Source organism: Nipponia nippon, unplaced genomic scaffold, assembly GCF_047370975.1.
Source record: "Nipponia nippon isolate SJK-2023a ecotype South Korea unplaced genomic scaffold, ASM4737097v1 scaffold_7, whole genome shotgun sequence".
In the NCBI taxonomy this organism is placed as follows: Eukaryota; Metazoa; Chordata; class Aves; order Pelecaniformes; family Threskiornithidae; genus Nipponia; species Nipponia nippon.
The window spans coordinates 9,439,232-9,463,551 of record NW_028262391.1 but is presented as its reverse complement, the minus strand read 5'-3'; the positions used below and the strand labels follow the sequence as shown (position 1 = coordinate 9,463,551).

Genomic DNA, 24,320 nt, shown 5'->3' with positions numbered 1-24,320 from the left:
TTCCGTGAACACTGGGGTAAATGAATTCCGCTTTCGGCGAGGCGTGAGTCCCGTTACTCCTGTCGAGTCCCGGGCTCCTCGAAGACCGCGCTGCCCCGCCAGCCGCGGCCCAGGCGCTTTGCCTGGGTTACGCTTCTCTGAAGCCGGGCGGCTGCGAGGCGGGCGCCCGCCTCCCTGCCCGGCGGCAGCCCGGCCCTTCCCGCCGCCCGCTACCTGCGCGGCCCGGCGCTGGCCCGCGCTCTGCGGGCGGCGGGGAGGGGGCGGAGGGCAGGGGAGGGGCCCGGCGGCGGGGCCGGGCTGTGGCGGGGCAGCCCGGCGCAGCTCCGCGGTGGCCGCGGCCGCAGGGGCTGGTGGAAGGCTGCGGCAGGGCTCCGCGCCACCCTCCGCCTCAGCCGAGCCGCAGGTGGGGCGGGGAGGCGGCCGTCCCCCCCCCCCCCCCCGCCTCCGGGGGGGCGCTGCGATGAGGTGAGGCCCTGGGCGCCGCGGGGGGGACCGGGGCGGCGGGCGGGCGAGCGGGCGGTGACCGGGAACGGGCCCTCCCCTCCCCGCCGCCGGGGCCGGGCGGCCCAGCGCGGGCTCCTCGCAGGTGGGAGCAGCGCCCGGCGGCGGGAAGCGCGGGGCGGGTGCGAGCGCGAGCCGGGGGTGTTTCTGCCGCTCCCGGCCCGCGCTGGCCCGGCGCCCGCCGTGTGGGGAAGCGGCGCTGCCCGCCGTGCCGGTGGGGCTGCCGCGGCCTGACGAGCGGTGCCGTTTGCTTCCCCTTTGCTGAACTGCAGGGAGCGGGCGGCGGCGGGGAGCGGCGGCGGGCAGGAGGTGCTGCCGCCGCCCTGAGGTCGCGGCGGCCTCGAGGAGCGGGCGATGGATGGGGAGGGCGAGGCGGATCTCTCCAACGACAAGGCGGCGCCGCGGTGGAAGAGGAGGTCGACCCCCCGGCCGCAGCCCCTCGCCTGGAGCAAACCCCGGCCCCAGTCGTACCAGAGCCCCAACGGGGTGCTTTTCACCGACTTTCCCGTGGAGGACAGGTGCAGCTTCACCGTGACTCAGCCTGCCCGCACCGTCAGCAGCTGCACGGGCAGCGGGGTGCTCCGGAGGGACCCCTCGTTTTTCAGTTCCAGCATGGGATCGGTGTCCAACGGGAAGGTACGGCCTCCAGCCTGTAAAGCGGTCTCCCCCGAGCTGTCTCCTGAGCGGTCCTCCCAGGTGCTCCCTCTGGTTTCGAACAGTTCTGTTGGTTTTACTGCCAACGGCACCATTACCTCACCAGGAAGCCAGCTGGGTTGTCCCCTGAGGATTTCCAGTCAGTCAGCACTTACACCGCAGCAAGAGCAGATTGTTTTCACAGACAGCCCTCAGCCCTCACCTACTGGAAACGCACCTTCGTCCAGTAACAACAACGCGGCAGTGCTGCCCTTGCAATGCAACCGGGTTTCCAAAATACCAGAAAAAGTGCTGCTGGGGCCCCCCGTGGTTTCCCAGGCGATGTCCCCAGAGCAAGGCATAACTCCTCAGAGGCCAGCCTCCCCTCAGGACCAGCCCGTGGAGCAGCAGCCCGTGGTCCTGAGCACCAACAGCCCCGCCGCTCTCAAAGTGGGCACGCAGCAGATCATTCCCAAGAGTTTGGCTTCGGAAATAAAGGTGACGAGCAAAGCCAACGGCCAGAATGCAGAGACGAGCAAAAGGGTGCTGAAGGTCCGCAGCATGGTGGAGAGCCTCAGTGTGCCTTTGGTAGCCGATGCTGAGGAGGAGGCTGAGGGCGACCTGGACAGCCCAGGGAACCTGAGGCGCGGCCTGAGGTCGACATCCTACCGCAGAGCGGTGGTGAGCGGCGTGGACTTTGACAGCTCTTCTAATTTTAAGAAAAAAAACAGAATGTCCCAGCCCATACTTAAAGCAGTTGTTGAAGATAAAGAGAAATTTTCAAGCCTGGGGAGGATAAAGGTAAGCTGTGCTGATCGGTGACATGTTGATTTGAATGGTATAGACTACACAGGAACGTGATTTGCAATCTCTGTGTTTTCCATAAATGCTGGGTTTTTTTCAGTTTGCTTTTTGCTACCACGAAACTTTTCGTAGTTATCGATGAGTCTCACAGATCCCTTACAAGTGTTGTTTTCGAAGTAAAGTGGCGGAGGCTTCAGCGACGTGATTCTGTTGAAATCTGGGCAGCTCAAAAATGTGTTGATGGCAGCCTCATGCTTGCATTTCCTGCTGGATTCCCCGGCACATCGAGGTTTTCTTTCACAATCGAATTGATATTTTAAAACCTGTTTCCAGAAAGTAGTAAACAGGAAGAAAAGAGACAGTGACTTAATAAAGTCTGCCTGCTAGAGTAGACAGACAGACAGAAAAATGAACTTCTCCCTTACTCCTCTGTCTGGGACAGTACTTTTAAAGTATTTTTAAAAATTGGAGTGTGATTTTTAAATTGATAGAGCCCACTTTAGGTATCTTTTTGTAGCTTAATGCCTGCAAGTAAAAGCAGAATGCCTGTTTTTAATTCTTGGTTGTAATCCCTTAGGAATAGTAGATTTATATTGAATGTTAATGTATTAAAATTAAATTGTAAAGACTTACTGAAAATATTCTTTTACTTGAACATATCATATTGTAATCTTGTATTTCCTTCTTTTTAAATATAATTTGTTACTTTTTAAAAAATACATTGGTAGATTTCTGCAGAATGTTTGGAATTGTGTAATAAAGTACTCCAGGCTAAGGGCTAATGCTGTAGCTATTAAAATAATTAACGGCTTTATGACAATTTTCAGCCAAATTAAAAGTTATGGTTATGGAAGCTTTTATGAAAACGCTACAAGCGGTGAAATAGTAATTGATCAAATTGTGAACTACTACTGAGTAGGGAGGTGGTTTGTTTTGGTTTGGTTTTGGTAGTAGACTTTAACAGTAAGTTATGTTTAAAATAGGAGGACATGACGTTGTCCTGTCGTTACACACAAAACTCTTCTTGCTAGTAGTATTGTTTTAAATAGACGTCTTAGACCATACCACTTCTTGCACCAAAACAGCTGTTTTATTTCAAAAGTTTGTTTTGGTCTCAAAACGTTAGTTTACGAAATACTTAATGTGGTTGTTCTTTGCAGAGTGTGTGGAAAGGGACAACCACTCAGTCGTGTACCTTATATCTTCGTAGAAAAGCCCAGTGACTGGAATGAATTGCAAGTTCACTGAACTCTTGTAAAGCTAGTACACTGTGCTTTTGAAACATAGGAAAAATGAAGCATTTGGGACAAATCCGTATAAACGATGCATGAGAGAAGGAAAACCGGAGTAGCTTTTCACTTTCTGTGATGAAACAATTGTTTTCATGAATACTTGTGCAACATCAGAAGTTAATAGATTCGGGCCTGTTAATTTGGTGCCTAAGTATCAAATAAAATAGAAGTTCTTGTTACTGTTGGTTATTTTGCATTCTTCTTTTAATGCGTATGTATCTCTTTCCTGTTGAAATTATCAGAAGAAAATGCTGAAAGGACAAGGGACGTTTGATGGGGAAGGTAAGCTCTTTCCTGTACAGACTTGATAATATGCTCAATCACAAGAGAAAGGCACTTCAGGATCATTTTGCACACTTCTTTCGTATGTTGTCAAAGACTAAGTACCTTGTTTTTCAGTAAACTGACTAAAATATGAAACCATAATTTTGGCACTAGACATACTTTAGGGAATATTTTAAAGAATATAGAATGGCAGGCTAAAAATGGGTTTTTGTTTGAAGGGCTTCTTTTCAACTTAAACTCCTGTCCCTCCTAAAAGGTGAACGGATTGATGTCTGTCTCAGCCCTAACGGTTCTGTAGAGTTACACAGGTGAGGCTTGTTCCTCCAGGTAGGACTGCCTTCCTGCCTGTTGCCTGTGACTCTTCCCAGGTGCAAGACTTAGCTTTTGTGGATCAGTTTACGGGTTTGGGGTCATTGCTTGCAGCAGATGCCTGAATTGTTATTCTCTGAGTTTATGGTTCATGCAGCTATTTCTCTCTTTTCCTCCTAAGGCAAGGGTGCTGGGGTGAATTCTTTGACTTTGTAATCCTTTTCGTTTCTTGCTACCTAGGCTTCAAGTTTACGTGTCAGAAAAACACTGCCCGTGTATCTGCTTTTTTATGTTATTCATTAATTCTGGGCTTTGCCAAGTTTGCTGCTTTCCCCAATATTTCAACAAGAAAAAAATTCTTTCCTGGCTATGAGTCCATGGAAGTTTCATTGTAATAACTGCTACTCTCTTGGCTTTTCTCTGCTTAATGCCTCCTTAAGGTCATTTCAGCTGCTGTGTTACCTTCCTTTTCCTCTTGTTTCTATTTTCAAAACCCTGTCTTGCTCTTATTTTCATCTTTTCTCACACTATCTCCTGATGACGTTTTCTAGATTCTCTTCCAATGGCTCCCTTCTATCTTGGACTGATCCCAACTAATAACTTTCTCTGTAATGCCTCTTAGAATTCAGCTGCTGTACACAATTTCCTGTCTTAAAAGTGTATAAATTATATAGACTTTCCAAAGAACAAATACAAAAGGCCAGACCTTGTATAATACTCAGCCAGGGCTGTATGGTCCGAGCAGGTGGAACAGATCCACCCAGCCCAGCGTAAGACCTCAGGAGTTGCAACTCTGCGTGGAGCAGCCAGGCCTTTCGCTTTTTTCCCCTTTCTCTTGTAGAGGAAGGTTGGATATTGTCCAAAGCCTGGCCCATCTCTAAAGTACCTTTTAGAGCTTCCTTTCTTAAGAGCTTAATCTGTCTGCAGGTTATTCTGGTCTTGAATTTCTCTGTCCTTTTCTGTTTGCTTTTGAAAAGGGTGTGTGGTCAAGGAGGTTGGGAAAGGGAAAGGGTATGCTCCACACCTGTGTTTCTTTGCCATTGATATTACTGAATTAATACTGGCAGTACTGAAATATATAATGAGTGTATTTTGTCTTAAGGTTCATAGGCCTCAGGCTTATTCAGGCAAGCTTTGAAGTTTCTATTTGGAATAGTTCTGACCTCAAATTTCTGAAATTTGGATTATTTCCTTCTCTTAGTGAAGTGCGAAGATGGTATTTAAAGCTGACAGAATAAAAGTTGGCATGGGTAGTGGATTTATAATGGTCTTGTAGATTAAAATAGCTAGATCTCCAGATTAGTGACTCTGCTCTACTGACACGCTTGTTCCGTTTTTAAATTGCTGGCTAATTATGAAACATTGTACAGCAAACCAAGGAAGAAAAAATTGTTTTCTGTTTTTTCTCAACAAAGGACACATCTGTTCTTTAATTCAGTCAGTGTGGATCTTTTTGGTAGTGGTACAGTGATCCATTGTTACTGTACTGCACCATTGTCCATCCTAAATAAGATACTATCTTTGTCTCGTGGAGTTTGTGAACGGCACATTGACATTTTGGTTTCTTTCATTGTTTAAATGTTACTTATAATGTTTATGAAAGCAACTAAGCTAACTTTCTAGCAATTAATGACATACTGTTGTTGTTTTATAGAAAACGCTGTATTATATCAGAACTATAAAGAAAAAGCTCTGGATATAGATTCTGATGAAGAGTCTGAGCCCCGAGAGCAGAAATCAGATGAAAAGGTTGTTTTTCACTATAAGCCCCTGAGATCAACATGGAGTCAGCTGTCCATTGTGAGTATTTGATCATTGTATAGCCAGACAAAGACAGAGTATCTAAGAATGTATTGAAGCAAGTGTTTTTACTTGTTAGTGGAGTTTTTGGCTGAAGTTTGTCATCTTCTTTTCCCTTCCAAAATATAAGGTGTCTCTGAATATTTTTTTTTTTTTTTTATTGACAAGTTTGCAACTATTCAGATGTTATTAATCCAAATCTGGAGGTCTCAGTTTAGCTTTTGCTTAGGTTTTATGTAAGGTAACTCCAACAGCTTAACGAAAGCATAAATCATGTTTTCTCAGTCAATTTTAGTAGGTATAGACTGAGGCTCTGGCAGAATCAGTTTCCCTGTTAACTGACGCCTCCCTTTTTATAGCGCAAGGATTTGTAGGCTCATGTGGCCACACAACAGACTGGTTAGAGTATATGATTTGAAATTACCAAGAAAAAAAATTAAGTGTAGTTTACGATGAAATTAAATACAACTTTGAAATGCAAAGGAATTAATCTTTCATAATTTTACACTTTAAGATACATTTCTTTTTTTTTTTCTTTTTTTTCTTTTTTCTTTTTAAACTATGCTGGACAAAAAAAATCAAGCATACCTCTTTTGTTTGCACATTGAATTTAAGACCCTGACTTTGTACTTCCCACAGTCACTAGAGATGGCTGCTTAGGCCTTGCCCGCACAGGGTGTTGGCAGCCATACTGCTTCGGGTCCTTAGAAGAGTTGTGGCTTACGATAATGTACGTTACTGTATCTGGCTGTTCTGAATGAGGTACTGTCAGAAAGCCTGCAAAGACAGGTTTAAATCCTAACAGCATGTAAACTCAGAGTGAAATCTGTGCTTTGTAGTTCCTTTCAATAAATTGGAGTGGTGTGGACCAAACCTTAACTAGAATTTAGTCCTGTTCTTTTTTTTGCTAAAGTTTGTCTTTTGTTTCATAAGAACAACGTGGAAGTCCTGATGAATTACTTGCGTTTGTTTTACATAAAAAGCAATGCAATTGAGAAAGTTCATTTTAGGGTCCTGTATTTGGCAAAGACAACTTTACTGATTCATAAAAAAAAAAAAAAAAGTGTGAATTCACTAAAAGGGTGAACTATACTAATGAAAAGCTTCAGTTAGTTACAAACAAGTTTCTGCCAAATTGTTCTAAATTGCTGCAAGCCAACTCTTAAGTTGATTTGACTGTATATATTTAATGGAAACCATTTTAAGAAAGCCAAGTATTCAGATGGTGGTATTCTATCCTTAGCACAGTCTATGAAGCACGTGCAGTGGCTTTTTCTTAGTAGCATTGTTAAACAAAGTAGAATTCAGCTGTTTTAATCAGTACTGTAATCTTGCTAGAATCCCTGCTAATAAGCTGGCAAATCAATGATACTAGTTGATATTTCTACAGGCTTTCCTAGTTTGTATGATTTTGAGACTAAGGAAACTGTAAAAATTCTGTGTTTCTGTGGTTAATTTTATCCTTTGATCATTTCTGTAGCTTCTGGAGGAATATCCCTAAAATGAAGGGTTTGGGGTTTTTTTTGGGTTTTGCTTATGTAACTTGTAGAATGTTGTAGAACCTCATCTCTATATGTGGCGTAGGAAAGGATCATTATTACATGACACGATCACCTAGAATATTTGACAACTGGGGCCATTGGCTGTGTATATCCTATATAAATTAGTTACTAAGCCTCAACAAGATCTTCATTAAGCCTCAGCAAGATCCTCTAAGGCTATTTAGATTGTCTGTTTAGAAGAGCTGTCTTACAGATGTTTGTGACCTTTTGCAGTGTAAGGTATTGAAATATGAATCCCTCCTTGATTCAGTAATTATAAAGAAGGCAAGACAATGTGGTTTTGAAAAGATTTGCTTTAAATTTTCTTTCGACAAATCAAGTACTTTAAATGTAGTTAATTTGCTTAATGTTGCAAAAAAGTTTGTTTATAATGAAGCCAATTTGGTTTTTTTCTGCCTTCTAGGCGAACTAGCAGTTAAATGTTCAACAGCTGAGGTATTTTGGAAGGAATGCTATTCAGTAATAATAATAATTTCAAAAACACTAATTTGTTGTGAGACCAAAATAGTATAAAGATCATCTCAGTAAGAGAACCATTCCTGGGCCATGCCTACAGTTATATAAACCAACTTGTTCTTTATGATTTCTAGCACCACAAACTTGTTCAGTGTCTCTACGTGATTTACAAGGTTGGAAGCAGGGGGTATATGGGAAAAGGTAGTGCACTGTGAAAACAAGCTATGGGAATCTGAATCTCCTAGTGTCTGTGTTTATAACTCTCTGGAAAAGTTACATGCTGTCAATGTGTATTAAAAAATGAGTGTGGAATTGTAACAGGAAGTCAGCTGGAAAATGTCAAAGTACTGGGTTTCAACATACATTGGGACAGGAGGAGAATAATATGTTTATGGTATTTGTTAGCAGTGGCTACGCTAGGAAATCGAGGGGAGACAGCAGAATGAATCCACTCTTTCTGCAGGATGTTTCTTTGGCCATACAGGCTTGACAGCTGATGCGGTTCTGACCAGACTTTCTGTTTAAGGGGGGCAGTGAAACCTTCATGTATGGAGTTGTCAAATCATTTATGATTATAGTAAAAAAAAAAAAAAAAAAAGGACATTTCTATCTTCCTGCAGTGTACGCACACATGTGAAACTAAGATTGAGCTTTTCAGAGAACATTTAAAGACTCTGAAATAGGGTGCTATTTAAATCCAGTTCCTTTCAAATTCCTCTCTTGAACTCTCTTCCTCTTCAGATTCCTGTTACCGATTAGACAGCTACCAGTAGCTAAGCAGATGACTAGATAAAGAGCTAGCTTATCTACGATCTCTGTTCCTTCCAACCTTCATCTGTTCATTTAAAAGTTTAATTTAGGGAGAATAACGAATCTTTCCAAAATATATTCCAAAAATATCTTTCGATATTTTTGAAGAATTTCCAGGAGGTCATAGGCACTGATACTAACTTGTGTGCTATATTAAATGTATTTACTTTCCATCAAATGCAGCATTCAGTTGGTATGGATAATGACATCGTGTATTATCGTACATGCAAAGAATCACAACATCAATTAGGTTGGAAGGGACCTCTTGAAATCATCTTGTCCAAACCCCATGCTCGAGGAGGGTCAGTTATAGCAAGTTGTCCACGACTGTGTCCAGTCAGGTTTTTACTATCTCCACAAGTGGAGACCTCACCACCTCCATGGGCAACCTGTTGTAGAGTTTGACCACTGCATCTGAGTGGCAGACTTTGAACTTAAATGTCTATTTTTCCAGGTGCTTACTGTCCAGCCTGGAGAATATGATGCATGTTCACTTTTCATTACTACTGTCAATGCTGCTGTGATTCTTGCAAATATTCTTGAGATCTAACACTGGAAACAGATGTCCTATAGCATAGGTAATGCTCATAATTATTGAAGTAAATATTAACTGGGTGTTTTAGCATCAAGTCCTCTATTTCATGCCCAGTAGGTTCAATGTATTTATGTAGCACTGCATCAAGGTTTTGCGTGTTCTCTGAACATGTTAAAGAAGTCTCTTTAACTGGAACTCTTTCCAAGCTTTGTCATCTTGTATTTCATTTTTCTGATCATCTCTTTCTCTGGTTTGGGACAAGTGCAGTTGTGATTTTTCACATTCATTTAAAAAGCTGCCACAAGTTGCTTTACTGAGCCACTCACACTGTCACCTTTTCATGGCTGCCTCTTCTCTGTGGTATCAAAGACTACCTCGTTTTACTGTCAAGGATCTTCAGGGCTAATGTCTGCATTAGCTCTCAATTCTCTCCCATTATCAAAAGGCTTACGTTCAGTTTGGTTTATGGTGCAGCCACTTATTTCTCAAAGAAATATTTCTGGTGCGTTCCCCCCCTGCGGCACTTCTTTATTTTAGAGGAACTTCTGGTACATAACCACAGAGTTAACTTGTCATTCTTTCATCCTTTCCTCCTCATCTCCATGGTTGAATCAGTCATAACTGAGTTGCTGGAAAAAAACAGTCCAGTGTGACAATAAGACAACATCAGTAGCTGCAGTGTCAGGCCTCTTCCTTTCTTTCTGGTTATGTTCTTAGCTTTTATTAAGTTGTTGTTTGCATAGTATCACAAATGTGATTTTTAGGCTCTTTCAGCTGAAACATTTTGGACATCTCAAAAAATAGGAATTGAGTTTGCTTTCACAGAGTATGCCAAAAATAGCCTCTGTATTTGGGCCCCTTTCTCTTTGGAAGTGCTGCTGTTGATTAAGAATATAAGGTTGAGCTATTTGCTTATGTGATGAATTTATATGTGTACTTTGTATGTACACACCCATATATGACAAAATAATAATCACGAAACACACCTACAGTTTTTTGAACATGAATACAGTGGTTGCCGTGTTGACTTCCCTGGAAATGTGCAGTTGCTGTATTAACAGGAAGCATTGAAATCTCTTGGATATGTTCATAGGTATTTCCTTTGTCAGCATATTTTTAGAAAAGTCCTCCACTGCATCCAGACAAAAAAGTGACGTTTGTGCTTCCTAGTGAGTGCTTTAAAGCTTTCAGGTTGTTGATTGAAAGGTACTTTAATAGTTTCATAGAATAGTTTGGGTTGGAAGGGACCTTTAAAGGTCATCTAGTCCAACTCTCCTGCAATGAGCAGGGACATCTTCAACTAGATCAGGTTGCTCAGAGCCCTGTCCAACCTCACCTTGAATGTTTTCAGGGATGGGGCAGCTACCACCTCTCTGGGCAACCCATGCCAGGGTTTCACCACCTGCATTGTAAAAAATTTCTTCCTTATATCTAGTCTAAATCTACCCTCTTTTAGTTTAAAACCATTACCGCTTGTCCTGTCACAACAGGCCCTGCTAAACAGTTTGTCCTTATCTTTCTCGTAAGCCCCCTTTAAGTACTGAAGGGCTGCAATAAGGTCTCCCTGGAGCCTTCTCTTGTCCAGGCTGAATAACTCCAACTCTCTCAGCCTTTCTTCATAGGAGAGGTGCTCCAGCCGTCTGACTGTTTTTGTGGCCTTCCTCTGGACCCACTCCAACAGGTCCATGTCTTTCCTGTGCTGAGGACCCCAGAGCTGGATGCAGTACTGTGGGGCGGGGGGGGTGGGGTGGGGCATGTCTCACGAGAGCAGAGTAGAGGGGCAGAATCGCCTCCCTCGCCCTGCTGGCCATACTTTGGATGCAGCCCAGGATACAGGTGGTCTTCTGCGCTGTGAGTGCACATTGACAGCTCATGTCCAGCTTTTCATCCACCAGTACCCCCAAGTCCCTCTCCGCGGGGCTGCTCTCAATCCCTTCATCCCCCAGCCTGTATTGATACTGGGGGTTGCCCCGACCCAGGTGCAGGACTCTGCACTTGGCTTTGTTGAACTTCATGAGGTTCACACAGGCCCGCTTCGCGAACTTGTCCAGGTCCCTGTGGATGACATTCCGTCCCTCAGGAGTGTCAACTGCACCACTCAGCTTGGTGTCATCTGCAAACTTGCTGAGGGTGCACTCGATCCCACTGTCTGTGTCATTGATGAAGATATTGAACAGCACTGGCCCCAGTACGGACCCCTGAGGGATACCACTCATCACTGTTCTCCATCTGGACATCGAGCCATTGACCACTACCCTCTGGATGTGACCATCCAATGAGTTCCTCATCCACCAAACAGTCCACCCATCAAATCTGTATCTTTCCAGTTTGGAGAGTGGGATGTTGTGGGGGACCGTGTCAAAGGCCTTACAGAAATCTAGACAGACAACATCCGTAGCTCTTCCCTTGTCCACTGATGTAGTCACTCCATCATAGAAGGCCATTAGCTTGGGCAAGCAGGACTTGCCCTTGGTGAAGCCATGCTCCTGTCTTGAGTCACGTCCCTGTCCTCCACGTGGCTTAGCATAGCTTCCAGGAGGATCTGTTCCATGGTCTTCGCAGGCACAAAGGTGAGGCTGACAGGTTGATAGTTCCCAGGGTCCTCCTTTCTACCCTTCTTAAAAATGGGTGCGATGTTTCCCTTTTTCCGGTCCCCAGGGACTTGACCTGACTGCCATGACTTCTTAAATATCATGGAGAGTGGCTTGGCAACTACATCAGCCAGTTCCCTCGGGACTCTGGGATGCATCTCATCAAGTCCCAGTAATAGAAAGGCATCTAATTAGGTCTTGCTTGGTATTCAGAAGTGTATGCTTGTGGTGACACAGGAATCTGTAACTTGTGTTCAAAAGAACAATTGCTCAAACACTGGAATATTTACGTTATTTTTGTAAGTATATACATGTATGTATGTCCTTTGGTGTGCGTGCAAACCAAAGCGCGGCACTTCTTAATGTTGTGCCATCTTTACTCTTGAGCTTGCTATCCAGGTTTGTGGTGCCTGGTATGCAGGAATAAAATGAGGAATAATATATCCTTTAAAATTCCAGGGAACAAGTGGAGTAAGAAGAGAAAGCTGTTGATGATAGTACGTTAGGAGCTTTTGGAGAAGACCAAAAGAGAAAAGGGAGAATGGAAGTGCGTCTGTTAGGTCTCATGTCCCGTGACATACTGCTGCTCCACAAAGAGAACAGTATCTTTCACATGTGTAGTGCTGTGCAGTGGCCTCTTTCCCCTTCCCTGGTCCAGCGTGGCATATGCAGGTGACCCTCCTGATTTGATGTCCTGTGTTTAACACTCCTCTAGGAAATGCATAAAGTCAGTCCCTCCTTGGTGCTTCACTTTCTGGTTGGTTTTTTTGTTTTGTTTTTTTGTTTTTTTAATGTTCTCCTGTTGAATGACATAATGCGTGCGATTTGCACCAGGAAAGAATAAACTTCAGGGGTCTCTGGTGTGGAATTTGGTAGCTGAGCATGTGGCTTCAGGCTGTGGAAAATGTGGCTATGGCTGGAGTTCATGATGGGTGTATATGGAGAGCTGGGGCAAGCTTGTCTTGGCTGATTTGGCTGTAGGGTGCGGAGTGGGGAGAGACATCCTCCTAGGGTTGAGGATATAAATACAGGGGTATTTACTCAGGACTTTGCCATGTATGTTTAGGGTAAAGCTGGAGCTCCTCCAGAATAATTTTACCAGTCTAGGTAGTTTGTCTAGGCCTTTAGGTGTGTTTAATAAATGAAGACACTAAGATTTTTCAGGCTGACTGGAAAACAAACCTTGTGATGTGCGTGAGTCAGTCAAGTGATCTAACTTAAAAGGAGAAAGCAGTTTTCATGCTTCTCTGTGTGTGTAAAATACAGGAGGCTGTGCAGGGTGACCGTGATTCAACTGTGCAGGCTTTTGCTGCAGTAGTTCTGTGTGTGTGTCCTGGGGTAGTTTTTAATTAAATTGTTTAGTTCTTTTGATAAGTCAAGTGACAGACATTATCAACTGTTTCTTTATTTCTGCTGGTTCACTGCTGTCTTTCTGAAGTGGACAGGTTCTTTAGCTGAATTCTTACTCCAATGTTTTGATAATTCTGTGGTTTGTGGTTTTTTTTTTTAATTGTGTTTTTCTACAAAAGATGTTAAAAATTTGTTGTTTTTTTTTTTTTCCCCCCCCCTTAGGTAAAGAAGAATGGATTATCAGAAGCGATCAGCCAGGAAGAGAGAAAAAGACAGGAGGTACTCTTTAAAGTAACACATTCTTTTTTGTTGATTGTTTAGGGATGCACTGCATGCCTGATTTAATACTCTCCATTTGTTGATAAGGAGACAAGTTCATTACACTGCTTCCTGTCCTAGAGGGAAGTGTCTTCTCTCCCCAGGGAGAATAAATAAACAAAACGTGTCTGTTGCTGATGTGCATGTGTCCCTGCCACGGGTCTCCTGCCAACATCCTGCGGGTCTTGCTGGAGGAGTGGTTCCTAGGTATGCTCACTCCAGCAGATGTAGCCTGGTTGATGGCTACTCAGTAGCAGCACAGTCACTGCTGCGTGCTGTACAGGGGAAGGTGTAAAATTAACCTTGTGTTTACAGAGGGTATGAGGTGGCGCATAAATTTTTAAAGGCAGTGAGGAACAAAGAACAGCTTTTTACAATGCCCTTTAGTTGTAACTAATCCTGTGAACAATTCTGAACATGTGAGCACTGTGTATCTGGTGTAACTAACCTTTTTCCTTTCACGCTGAAATGGAGTAGGTGCATCCATGCTGTCAACAGTACAGACAACAGCAGCAATTACTGATGTAGTTATCTTTTCTCTCTCTGTCTCTTTCCCCTTTGCTCCTTTTGTCCTCTTTATCCGCTTTCCTCTTCCTCTTTGCTCCTTTTGTCCACTTTATCTGCTTTACCCTCCTTCCTTACTTACAGGGGCTATATCAAAATGAATGAGAGGTGTTGAAAAGAATAGCCTGACCTAGCCAACTATATACCTGCAGTTCTTGAGGTATGTCCTTCAACAGGAAAAAAAAACCAAGGTTTTTTGAATAGAAACACTGTAGTGTTACCTGCCATGGAAATTTGTTCCAATATCTTCATTTCGCTTCAGGACATACCTCAGTGAATGTAGCCAAGCGAGATCTGACTGGGGTTTTCTGTGAAGTTCACATATGTATATAGCAAGCCTCAAATATTAATTCAGCTGTGTGACCTACAGCTGTTGTGTTCGTACATGAAATACAGAAACATCTTGTATTGCATACATGAGATTTAGGCAGTAGTTTGGTTTTTTGTTTTGTTGTGTTTTTTTTTTTTAATAATGCTACATTTCTTTGGCTATCTTCTTTTGCTTTTTTTGGGGAAGAGGCTGTGCAGCAGTTCAGGCCATGTGTTCTGCTTTTCTGTCTCCTCCTGCTGGGAAGCTTTGAGACACAAGGCATTTATTTCAGTCATATTCTTTAGGAGCCTTTAGTCTATGTTTCCTGGAGTCCGTATTTACATCCCTTTGAAGAGAACAAGTTCTTCAGATGCCTTTTAAATGTAGTGTGTTTAATGTAACCAAAAATATTTCCAAGCCTGAAGTGTTTTTATTTGAATATTAGAGGCCCGTTCTTTCAGAGGGAGCCTAAATAAATATTTGAAGATGTAGTTGTATGTACGTCTTTTAAATAGCCTTTTATCAATTGTTCTTTATCTATTCTTTAAATTACTTTTTGGAGCCTATTAGATTATTTTTGCCATCGTATTATAGTGTCACTGCAGAAAAATGTTTGCTTTATACCTTGATTAAATGTCAATGTCATGCATTCATACACATCCCATCTTTCAGAACACATTAGTGAGATGGATCTCTGTGCATCTTTTGTCTAAAGAAAATGTCATATAGACAGACTGATTCAAACTGAAATAATTTTTGATAGATCTTCTTTTCTTGCAAGCTGGAAACTCTTAACAGTGTACAAACTGCAGTATGCATCTGGCCGCTTGAGAGTGTTTACGGTCCATCAGGATTCAAACATCTGCTTACCTTGATATAATGCAAATTAACCACAGTGTGGCTTCAGATGTCGTTCAGCAACACTGTTAGCAAGCACCTGGTAAATGCTGCCCCAGCCTCTGAATGTGGTGTAGTTACTTTATGTCAAAGTCAAGGTTATTTCTTAATCCTTTTTTATTTTTTATTCTCTGAAATGTGTTTGGGTCATGGTAGGATCATATTCTCTCCCTTCCTTACACATTAGAAGCAAAGTATCTTTCTTTGTCCCATTTATTTCTGACTATGCTAATGACTTTCTGTCACCAACTGGAAGAAATCCATGAGGGTCCTCCGTAAAAGCATAAAAAAAACCCCTCCAAAATGATAATAATAAGAAAGCTTGTATATTTTTCTGTGTTGAAAAATGTCTGGGTAGAAACCAATTCGCCACGGAACTCTACAGCAATCCTTAGGTAAATCCTTTCGTTGTGAGCACAACTGGGAGAAGTACAATGAGACTGAAGATTAGAAATGTAATTGCTGGGCAAAGGCTAAAATGCCCTTTTTAGGCACCTTTCTGCACATTGTTAGCCAAGCAGTAGGTAGGTTTGCTGCCAGAGTTTGGCTGACGTGTGCACATGCTCTCTAGATTCTTGAGGCTGAGGGAGTTGGCAGGCAGGCAATTTAACATTATTTTAAGCATCACCTTTGCATATTGTCTTGCACAGCAGTATTCACTCTTGCGAATAATATGTAGTATGTTGTAGCTGTTACTTAGCTGCTGCTGTATCTCTCACCAGATCCCTTCAGCTTTTTAGGTAGGTAATACGATGGAGAGACTACTGATAGGTACATTAGACTTCCCTTCCTTGTATGTATAATGGCCCTGTAGGTTTTCTGTGAGTTGATAAATCTTTGCACTGCATAGACCTTTAAGTCTTCAGCTAAAGCAGTTTTTTTGTTTGTTTTGTTCTAAGAAATCCAGAACTTGTTATTTCATTATTAAAATCTCAGTTCTTTGAGGAAGACTTTTTAGAAGGGCAAGAATAATTTTGAAAGCACAGTCTGGGAACACTGAGAGTCAGGATACCCAAGAGAAATTGTCTTTGATCAAAAGCTTACCTTAGTAACACCAACAGAATTCACTAGACTTGAACTTAAGAAATCTTATGAACAAATGTCCCCAGCAGAATGTTTTGTGGGTTTTTTTCCCAGTATGGTTTGTCTCAGTTGGCAGTTGGGAATATTCAGGAAGACTGCCTTCAACCTGCCTGTAATCTCCCTTGCCTTTATACCTGGTCACGGAAGAGCAGGGTTTCTCTAGATCACATACATCAGACCATCTAAGTGAACTCCTCCTTTAGACTGTCAGCTACAAGACCCTCTCTCTGTCGCTCTCTGTGTTTGTAGAGCCATGGGCATTAGCCTTTCTAAATACTCCGGTCTGCACTGTTGCATTTAAAGTGTATATTTCTCCTTTGGTGTGAGAATGCTTAGAGAAGTTATTTGCAAATAACTAATGAAATGCTACATGCAAGTATTAACATCAGTTACATTGAGCTCATCACAAAAGGGTTCGTGAAAGTTATTTAATTTTTTTTCCATGTATATACATATAAGAATTCTAGTAGATTAACAGCAAATAAAGCCTAGAGAGGTAGAAGATGTCTAAAAGGTGAATAGGTTTCTACATCAGAGATGAAAATTTCCAATGGAACAAGTATGTGGATTTCAAGTCCAAGAGTTCGTTAAAAGTTTGCTTTGTATGTCAGCCAGCTGATGGAAGTTACAGTGGCTACTCTCTAAGTGGCAGGGTGATAAACCAGAGAAGTTGTTTGTGGGAGGTGAGGGAATGTACTGGAGGTCTGGTGTCTGGTCACTAATCACTAAAGGGGATAGTGGCTGCCACCCCCTCCTGTCTGCTCTGCCTCCAGGCTTCTCTCCCTGCTGCAGATAGCTCAGCTTCTTGTGTGCCTGCTCCTAACTTGATGTTTTAAAAGGAACCAAGGTATCAGTGCTGTTATATGACTAAAACCTGAATTTTGCAAAGGGTTTTGCTTTTCTGCAGATGCTTGGGTAAGCAGAGCTCTGTTACCCAAGAACGCTTTCAAAGTAAATAACTTACCAGCTTCTGTTTAAAAAAAGCAAAAGCGAATACTGGCTGGTCAACAGTAGTATGACTGATATGAAGCTTCCAACTGGACCACAGAAACAGACATGGCTTTTCCAATTAAAAAACCAAAACAAAACCACCTCTGAGGAGTATGAATGGGGAGTGATCATAGTTGGTGTTAAGTTTTTATCTTCAAACTCTGTTTGCAGTTGCATTGCTAAGTCCGAATATAGACTTTTTAAAAAGTCTTTTTTCCTAGTCCTAAATCAGTTATTTCTAAGTAAATGATGCAACTATCATGGAAATATTTATGTTATAATCTCTAGCTTGCATCCAATAGCTTTTCTTTGCACCCCTCCTCCACATTTTCTTTTTCAAACTGAAAAAAACGAACCCCAAAACAACTAGTCAATAGTAAGTCTTTTCTTTCCCCCCTCCTCTTTGCAGGCAATATTTGAAGTGATATCTTCTGAGCATTCTTATTTGCTGAGCTTGGAGATTCTGATCCGGATGTTTAAAAATTCCAGGGAACTGAGTCTCACAATGACCAAAACGGAGAGCCATCACCTTTTCTCCAATATCACGGATGTTTACGAAGCAAGCAAAAAGTAAGTGTAGCAATAAATTTCTACATTTAAAAAAAAATATACATTTTTAAAATTGTAAATTTAAATATAAAATTTAGTAATTATAAATGTAAATTATTTACAATACATTTTTTTAATTACACCTGAGGGTGATTGCTAGTAGTCAAAATATCTTTCAAGCAAGTAATGAAATGTAGTGTACAAAATAGTGTCTTTACTGTCACCACAAAATGAAGGAACAGCTGCAAGGTAGCAAATTCAACAAAAATTTAGGCCTGACAGTTTAAGAACAAGAGTTCAAATGTTGCATCTGTTAATATGCAGAGTCTTAGTTTTTTATAAGTTGTAAGTAAATTAGAATGGGATTTGATTCTCTGTTCTTTCAGAGCACCAAAATATATGTGCTCTGCAGTGCTAAAGAATCATTTCATATAATACAAACAGCTAAGGTTTTTGTTTTGCTAACCATAGATTCTGTTTTTGTAATATGAGTAAGCCCCTGTTTATTTGGATTATATTTTCCGTATATATCTCACAGGCAGCTCCTTGAATAGTAGAGCTTTGGTTAGTACTATCTATGATATATGGTAGTATTTGCAGACTCAGGCTATGCCTTACATACACACTTGTTCTCCGAGGCATCTTGCTCTTATTTGGAAAAATCTTAACTTTTCTTGCCATAATACTCTCTATTTTTAAAGTTGAACAGTTGTTTACTTTTCTGGCTGTAATGTTTTAGTAAGGAGAGCTTACAGGTAGGCTGAACTGGAGATGTCCAGTTATTATTTTAATACCTGTTTGAACATAAAAGCAAGTTTCTTATTGGAATCTCAAGCAGCCATTTTGGAGTGGTAACCATTTCTTCCAAAACTAGTTTGAAGATGGAAAATGCAAATAGCAGTGAACATACACATGAGTTTGACAGACTCACCTTGCCACTATGTTTGAGCTCACATTTAATGAGATAGGCATGGTGTTAGTTTCTCTGAAAATTGGTAGGGAAGGAAAGAACATATTCTATTTTAGTAGAAATAAGCATCCTTCAAATCTAAACAGTTCCTAAGCTAAATGTTGATACACGAAGCAGTCCTACCTAGTCTTTACAGTTTGTCAAATGAAGCTTAGTCTGCCCGTACTAAACTGTTAAAAATTGAGCAAGAGTTTCATACTTGCCCTTAAGAACTGACTCTTGCCAGTGTTTTCCTTGATCAGTTGAATCACTGTTTACTTTCTACCGAGTACTCAATGTGCAGCATACTGTGTGACTGTGGTATCTTTTATGTAAACAGCATAGGCGTTTTACTGTTTATGAGCAGTGTTGTGCACGCCATAGCACCTGACACCAGAGACTTGTATTTCTTTTAAAAAGATCTGCTGTGCTTTTTTTTTTTTTTGGTGAATTTTTTCAGTACAAAGTCAAGAACAAGAAAAATGGACACGCTACAAATAGTGCCAAATGAAAAGGAAATGTTGGCAAATCTTACATGATACAAATGCTGAAAAGTCTGTTTTATGATTGCTGATAATTACTGCCAGCATTATTTAATATAGGACATGCATATGTATGCGCACTCATGGTGTGCTTCGGGGTTATGAACACTTTAAACTCTATTTCAAAAAGTTGTTTAATGAGAGTTTGCTTTGTTAATAATTTGTTCATTATTCTAGTCGGGTTAATAGAAGTATCAGCAGGTGAATTTCTGTGGTCTACATAACTAAAAAATAAAAATGTCTGTGCTTCTTTTCTTATGCCTTATTTCCAGTTTGAAATCAAGCACAATGGCTAAAGGATGCACGTGGCCTAGTTAAGATACTGATTGATCTTAACTGTAGCACTGTACAAGTTTAAATGCATCTCGCTCTACCTGTGGGACAGAAAAATATCGGCCTCATTTCAGAAATGGGGCTAATGGTTGGATAAGGAATCTGTCAGACTAGGAATATTTCTGGAGTCAGTCCTTCCCACTTTTACAACTTCTTTTTTTTTCCTCTTTTCTTTTGTCCCCTTTGCTTCTTTCTTGTAGAAATGGTGATGTTCTGAATTCTTTAGCATTAAATCTGTATTTACCTTTGTGGAACTTCTCAAGTTTCATGTTCCCAGTCATGGTAATGTCCTTTCTTGACTCCTGTTTCTCTGAAGCCCCACAAAGTCTGTGGAATTGTACATCTGTTGTGCAGCAGTTTGATTTTATGTCTTCTGAAGTTTATGCAGTAATAAGATTTTGTTTTATGGAGCATACATGTGAGGGAGTCTAATGTATTGCGTCAAGTGCAAACCTAATTTAGGAGCTATATAGTAGGTGTACATTTAGACTTATTCGGTATACCTTCATGTCTCCATCCCCCTGTTCCCTTTTGTTTCTCTCTCTCTTACAGTTGAGGTTTTTTTGCCAGAAGCTAGGTATTTTCTGAATACGCAGCCACCACAGGAATGAGAGCTGTACAACAGCAGTGTTGTCAGGGAGTGCAGGTTACCAAAGTCCTTATTTTCAAGGAATAGTACTTTTTAAAGGCTTTTCCTTACATGAAATGTGAATTGTAAAAGTAAACTATCATGAGCTCTTTTTTTGCTAGAGAAATGTTGATGTCACAGAACCATCATGTATTAGGGGGTAATTGCTGTCTTTTTTAGGTAGCTTAATAGAAATCAAAGGTTTAATTAGCCGCAGACATTGCCTCTGCTTTGGATTGTTTCTGTCAGGCACAGCTGACCATACTAGTATAGCTATGTGAATAGGTGTATGTTTGTTTTTTCCCCTGTGTTTTTCCCAGTGTTGAATAAGCCTCCAAATGATTAAATCCACTTTTAAATTTCTCACTTAAAATATTTAAAGCAGAGATGGGGGTGGGGAGAGCAGTATTTTTAGGGGAATTCTTACAACCCTTTTGATTAATGGTCTTCAAAGGAAGTGGGAGGGGGGAAAAAAAAGAAAAAATGGAAAAATACCACACTAGCCTAAAATTATGATCTTATTCTTTCTTGTCTGGGAAGTCTAATGGTTTAAGAACTTGGTTTTTTATAACTTGGAGTAAAAACAGAATTCGTAACTCCTTTTTAAACTTAAATGAAAACATATTTTGTTTCCTGAGTTATGCAATACTGTTAAACTATAACAAAACTTTGTGCTGGCTTTCTACAGCCTCATTTGTGTACATAATGAAAGTGATTTTAAAACAGAAGCTTCTTTCTTGGTATCTCCAAACTATCACTTCCCATTTTCAGGGTAGCAAAATCCATGCTTTTGTTATAAAATTGTAATAAAATTCAGCATCTGTCCCATTATGCTATATTTTAAGCAGCCTTTCCTTTACTTAAAAATATAAAATCTGAGTATGAGTGTCTGAGTGTAGTTATCAGTGGTTTTGGTTGCTCAGACAAAAGTTCGGTGAGCTAAAGAATGTGAATTGGTAAAAATACTCTCTTTAGTCAAAATTGCTTAAAGCTTATATCTAGGAACTTTGACTTAGAACATGTTTAATGGAAACTCTCCAGAAACACCCAGATAGGCTTCTAATGCATGACAAGGCCATTTCTGATGAAACAAAGCTGCCTTTGTTGGAAGCAGAATACAGACAGCAAAGACCGTCTCTGCTTTTGGGAGCTCATTGGAATGTCTCTAACAAAGAAGAGTTGATCTGAATAATTTGTGCAGCATACAATGTGTTTGTTTATGAAAACATCTTGTAAGGTGGCTTCAGAAAGCTTAAGTCTTTTATTGTGTATTTGCCTGTATGTGTAATGCGGGAGTTCGTAACTGATAGAACACAAAATCACACAAATTGCAACCCGAGTCAGGGAGAGCTGTTACATTGAGATGTAAGCCGATGGGGATGCCATAGGCCAGCTTATTCAGAAATAAAAGCTTGTGTAGTCTGAGAATACTGCGCAATCAATCTCACTAGTAAGAAGAACTCTCTGCAGTCTCAGGAGGTGGTGCAAAAGAGGTCAGTTTCCCAAGAGCCTGTCTTGGGAAAGAGGAGTTACAGGGAAATCAGTGAAATGTCTTGAAGAACAATTGGTCTGACAGGTCAAATCACCAAATTTATAGGAGAAAGGAAAGCTTTAGCAGTTTGTTTCTCTGCCATTAGGCCAGCAAAAGGCAAAGAGCTTATGGAGTATTGGAAGGTTAGTGTTAGCAGAAAAAGACATGAACAAAAAATAATTTGACAGGTTCTGACTGTTTTTAAACTCTGTGTATTGATTTCAGTAGAGAAGCCTGTGTGGCTTTGTGACGTAGGTTAACATCTTGTCTGAGTATTTTAATTTAATTTTATATGTGTGAATATATGTTACGAACTAGGTAAGCTTTCTCATAGCACTTTTTTGTAAATTAGGTTAATGTTTCACCTCTTTCCAACGTACTTTAAATGATGCAGCTTCATGTTTTTCCACAGGAAAATACCGTCCTAGTGTTCATTTGAGAAGTGTGTGTATTGAATCAGTTAACTAGGCATTAAAAACATTGCTTTTAGAGAATGCAGAGTTCTGTTGCTCAGTTTCTTTGGAAGATTGGGAAAAAAAACAACAAAAAAACCCCAGCGTATAATAAAAAAGTAAAAATAAAAATTTAAACACTGTGAGTAGACCCTGGGTGATTCAGGTGAACTATAGTCAAAGAGAATTATTCATAAGTTACAGATCACCAATTTGATTTCCAGGTAAGAGAGTGATATAAGTCATTAACATTCTTTTTTCCTATTTGGTCTAGACAGATGGTCTTTAGTCTGTGTTCTGTATGTTATCACAGTTCTTGCCATTAGCAATTTTTGAAGAAAGATGAGTAATGTCTTGAGGGCATCCAGCTGAGTGTGGTTACCCTGTCGGATAAGTGGCACTGAGGTGTAATCCTGGGGAGAATTTCTGTGCTCGCTCAAAGAAAGTTGTTCATACTGGACGTTTTGAAGGAGTTAAGTGGCTTCCTCATCAGTAAGGCTGAATGATTAGGTTGGATATGGTGGACAGGGTAATGGGAACAAGAGGCAGAAAAATCCTCCCAGATGATCTGGAAGCTGTATGTGAGGCACCTGTGGCTCTGTGCAGAAGCTGGTGCGTTGCCCTCACCCCCACCAGGTGCTGGTGAGCTCTCAGACCATACGTGACACTTGGGTTTTTGAGGTGTTGCAGAGCACTCCTAAATTTACCATTTGTGGTTTTTGCCTTTCTCCCAGCCTTGCTGCATAATCTGCTTTTACTGCCAATGGGCCTTTTTTGATTGTCAGGAGATTCCAGGGATCCTGGAGGACGTATTGTAGAGCAGTGAGTCCAAAATACCATATTTTTTTTTTTCCTTAATTTCAGGTGCCCACAGAACACATTTAGGGATTTGCATCATATTGATGACTTGGGACAGTGCATTTCTCCTTATGTTTCCTCAGATTGCTTCCTTCATGGTTTGTTCTGACGTCAGCGCTCATTGCTGAAGTCTTTGGCTTTAATATCTAGGAATTAGTTGTTTAGAGGGTTCTTCTGGCAGCTGAAATAACTCTCTGGGTTGACATGCACTGTTTGCAAATGACTAACAGCGTTGGTAAACAGTAACTTTTAAAATAATATGTGGTTGGTACTTGCATTCCTGACCCAGCTTCCTTATTGGAGGCAAGATTAGATACATGACTTCAATACTCAGGCACAACAAATCTGAGCAGAATCATACTTCCCTCAACTCATTTTCTTGGGTGAACAGAACTTAAGAGAAAGAATGTGTTTTTTTTTTTTTTTAAAACGAGTTCAGAAATTTTTATACACATATATGCATTGTGTAATACTTAATTTAGTAAATACCTGGCAATTACTATACAAAAAGTGCCCTTGAAGAAAATACCCAGTTTTCCAGAAAATACAATAAGCCTTTAGCTTCAAATTATTCACTTAAACATTTTGAAAAGAATACCCCAAAGTAACAGATTTCCATCCATTACCATCATGGTGTATTTTCATGCTACATAAATAGACTGAGCTGTGGCCAGCTGTTGCTAGGTGTAGGAGAAGGACGGAGTAGGAAGATACTCGGGCAGTGGCTCTGCCGTGGTGACTGGAGAATGATGGCACCGTCTGCTCGACTGTGCGTGAGCCTGTTCTTCCCGCGGCTGCTGCACCGCCCTCCTTGGTAACCTGGACTTTGGTCCCAGAGCTTTCCTCTCCCGTAGCTCTGATGTGTCACCCGCAGCCACAGTGCTGACCAAAGCAGGAAAGCGCTTTTTTGGCCGGTACCTATGGAAAAGTTTCTCAGCCCAAGATATTTACTATTGATAGTGAGCTGTGGGGGGTTGCCAATAGGGGCGGGTTTAACTCCTAAAAGATTTTCTGAGAACAGTCAGTGTTTTAATATAACAGTGGTTTAGAGTAGTAAAAGAGAAGTGAAATGTTTTTCAGTACATTCCCTTCTGTCCTGTGTAAAGTCCTGTTCAAGCTGTCCGTTGCCTCCTTCATTTCAGATGCCCCTCTGAAGGAATGCCAGCTAATCGTAAAGAAAACTGAGTTTATTCACAATGTGCTTGTCTGTGACTTGTGCGATCCTCTGTGAAATTAAATATAGCTCGTGTTAGATTTCTCAGTCTCTGCTCAGGCGTCCTTATCTTTGCGTTTACGCCTGCTCAGAGGTGTTGTAAAAGATCACTTTGGGAGAGGCAGTCTGAGAATCTTCAATAACGCTGCGTATGGCACAGAAAGTGTTAGTGGAG

At 41.3% G+C, this 24,320-nt stretch overlaps 1 protein-coding gene and 1 pseudogene across 2 annotated transcripts in view; both read left to right on the top strand.

Moving 5' to 3' along the window:
* Window positions 1-319: 319 nt before the first annotated feature.
* Window positions 320-24,320, top strand: part of ARHGEF26 (Rho guanine nucleotide exchange factor 26) — a 69,195-nt gene continuing 45,194 nt past the window's right edge. Inside the window, exons 1-6 of one of the 2 annotated variants that reach the window (XM_087739895.1) lie at window positions 320-465; window positions 774-1,935; window positions 3,473-3,512; window positions 5,479-5,624; window positions 13,151-13,207; window positions 17,500-17,660. In XM_087739895.1, coding sequence (XP_087596021.1) covers window positions 856-1,935; window positions 3,473-3,512; window positions 5,479-5,624; window positions 13,151-13,207; window positions 17,500-17,660 — 1,484 coding nt within the window. In that variant the 5' untranslated portion in view covers window positions 320-465; window positions 774-855. Of the gene's footprint in view, window positions 466-558; window positions 1,936-3,472; window positions 3,513-5,478; window positions 5,625-13,150; window positions 13,208-17,499; window positions 17,661-24,320 lie in introns of those variants that run through there. The other variant, XM_009463854.2, reaches the window with a different exon arrangement.
* Window positions 7,834-11,266, top strand: LOC148050791 (uncharacterized; annotated as a pseudogene).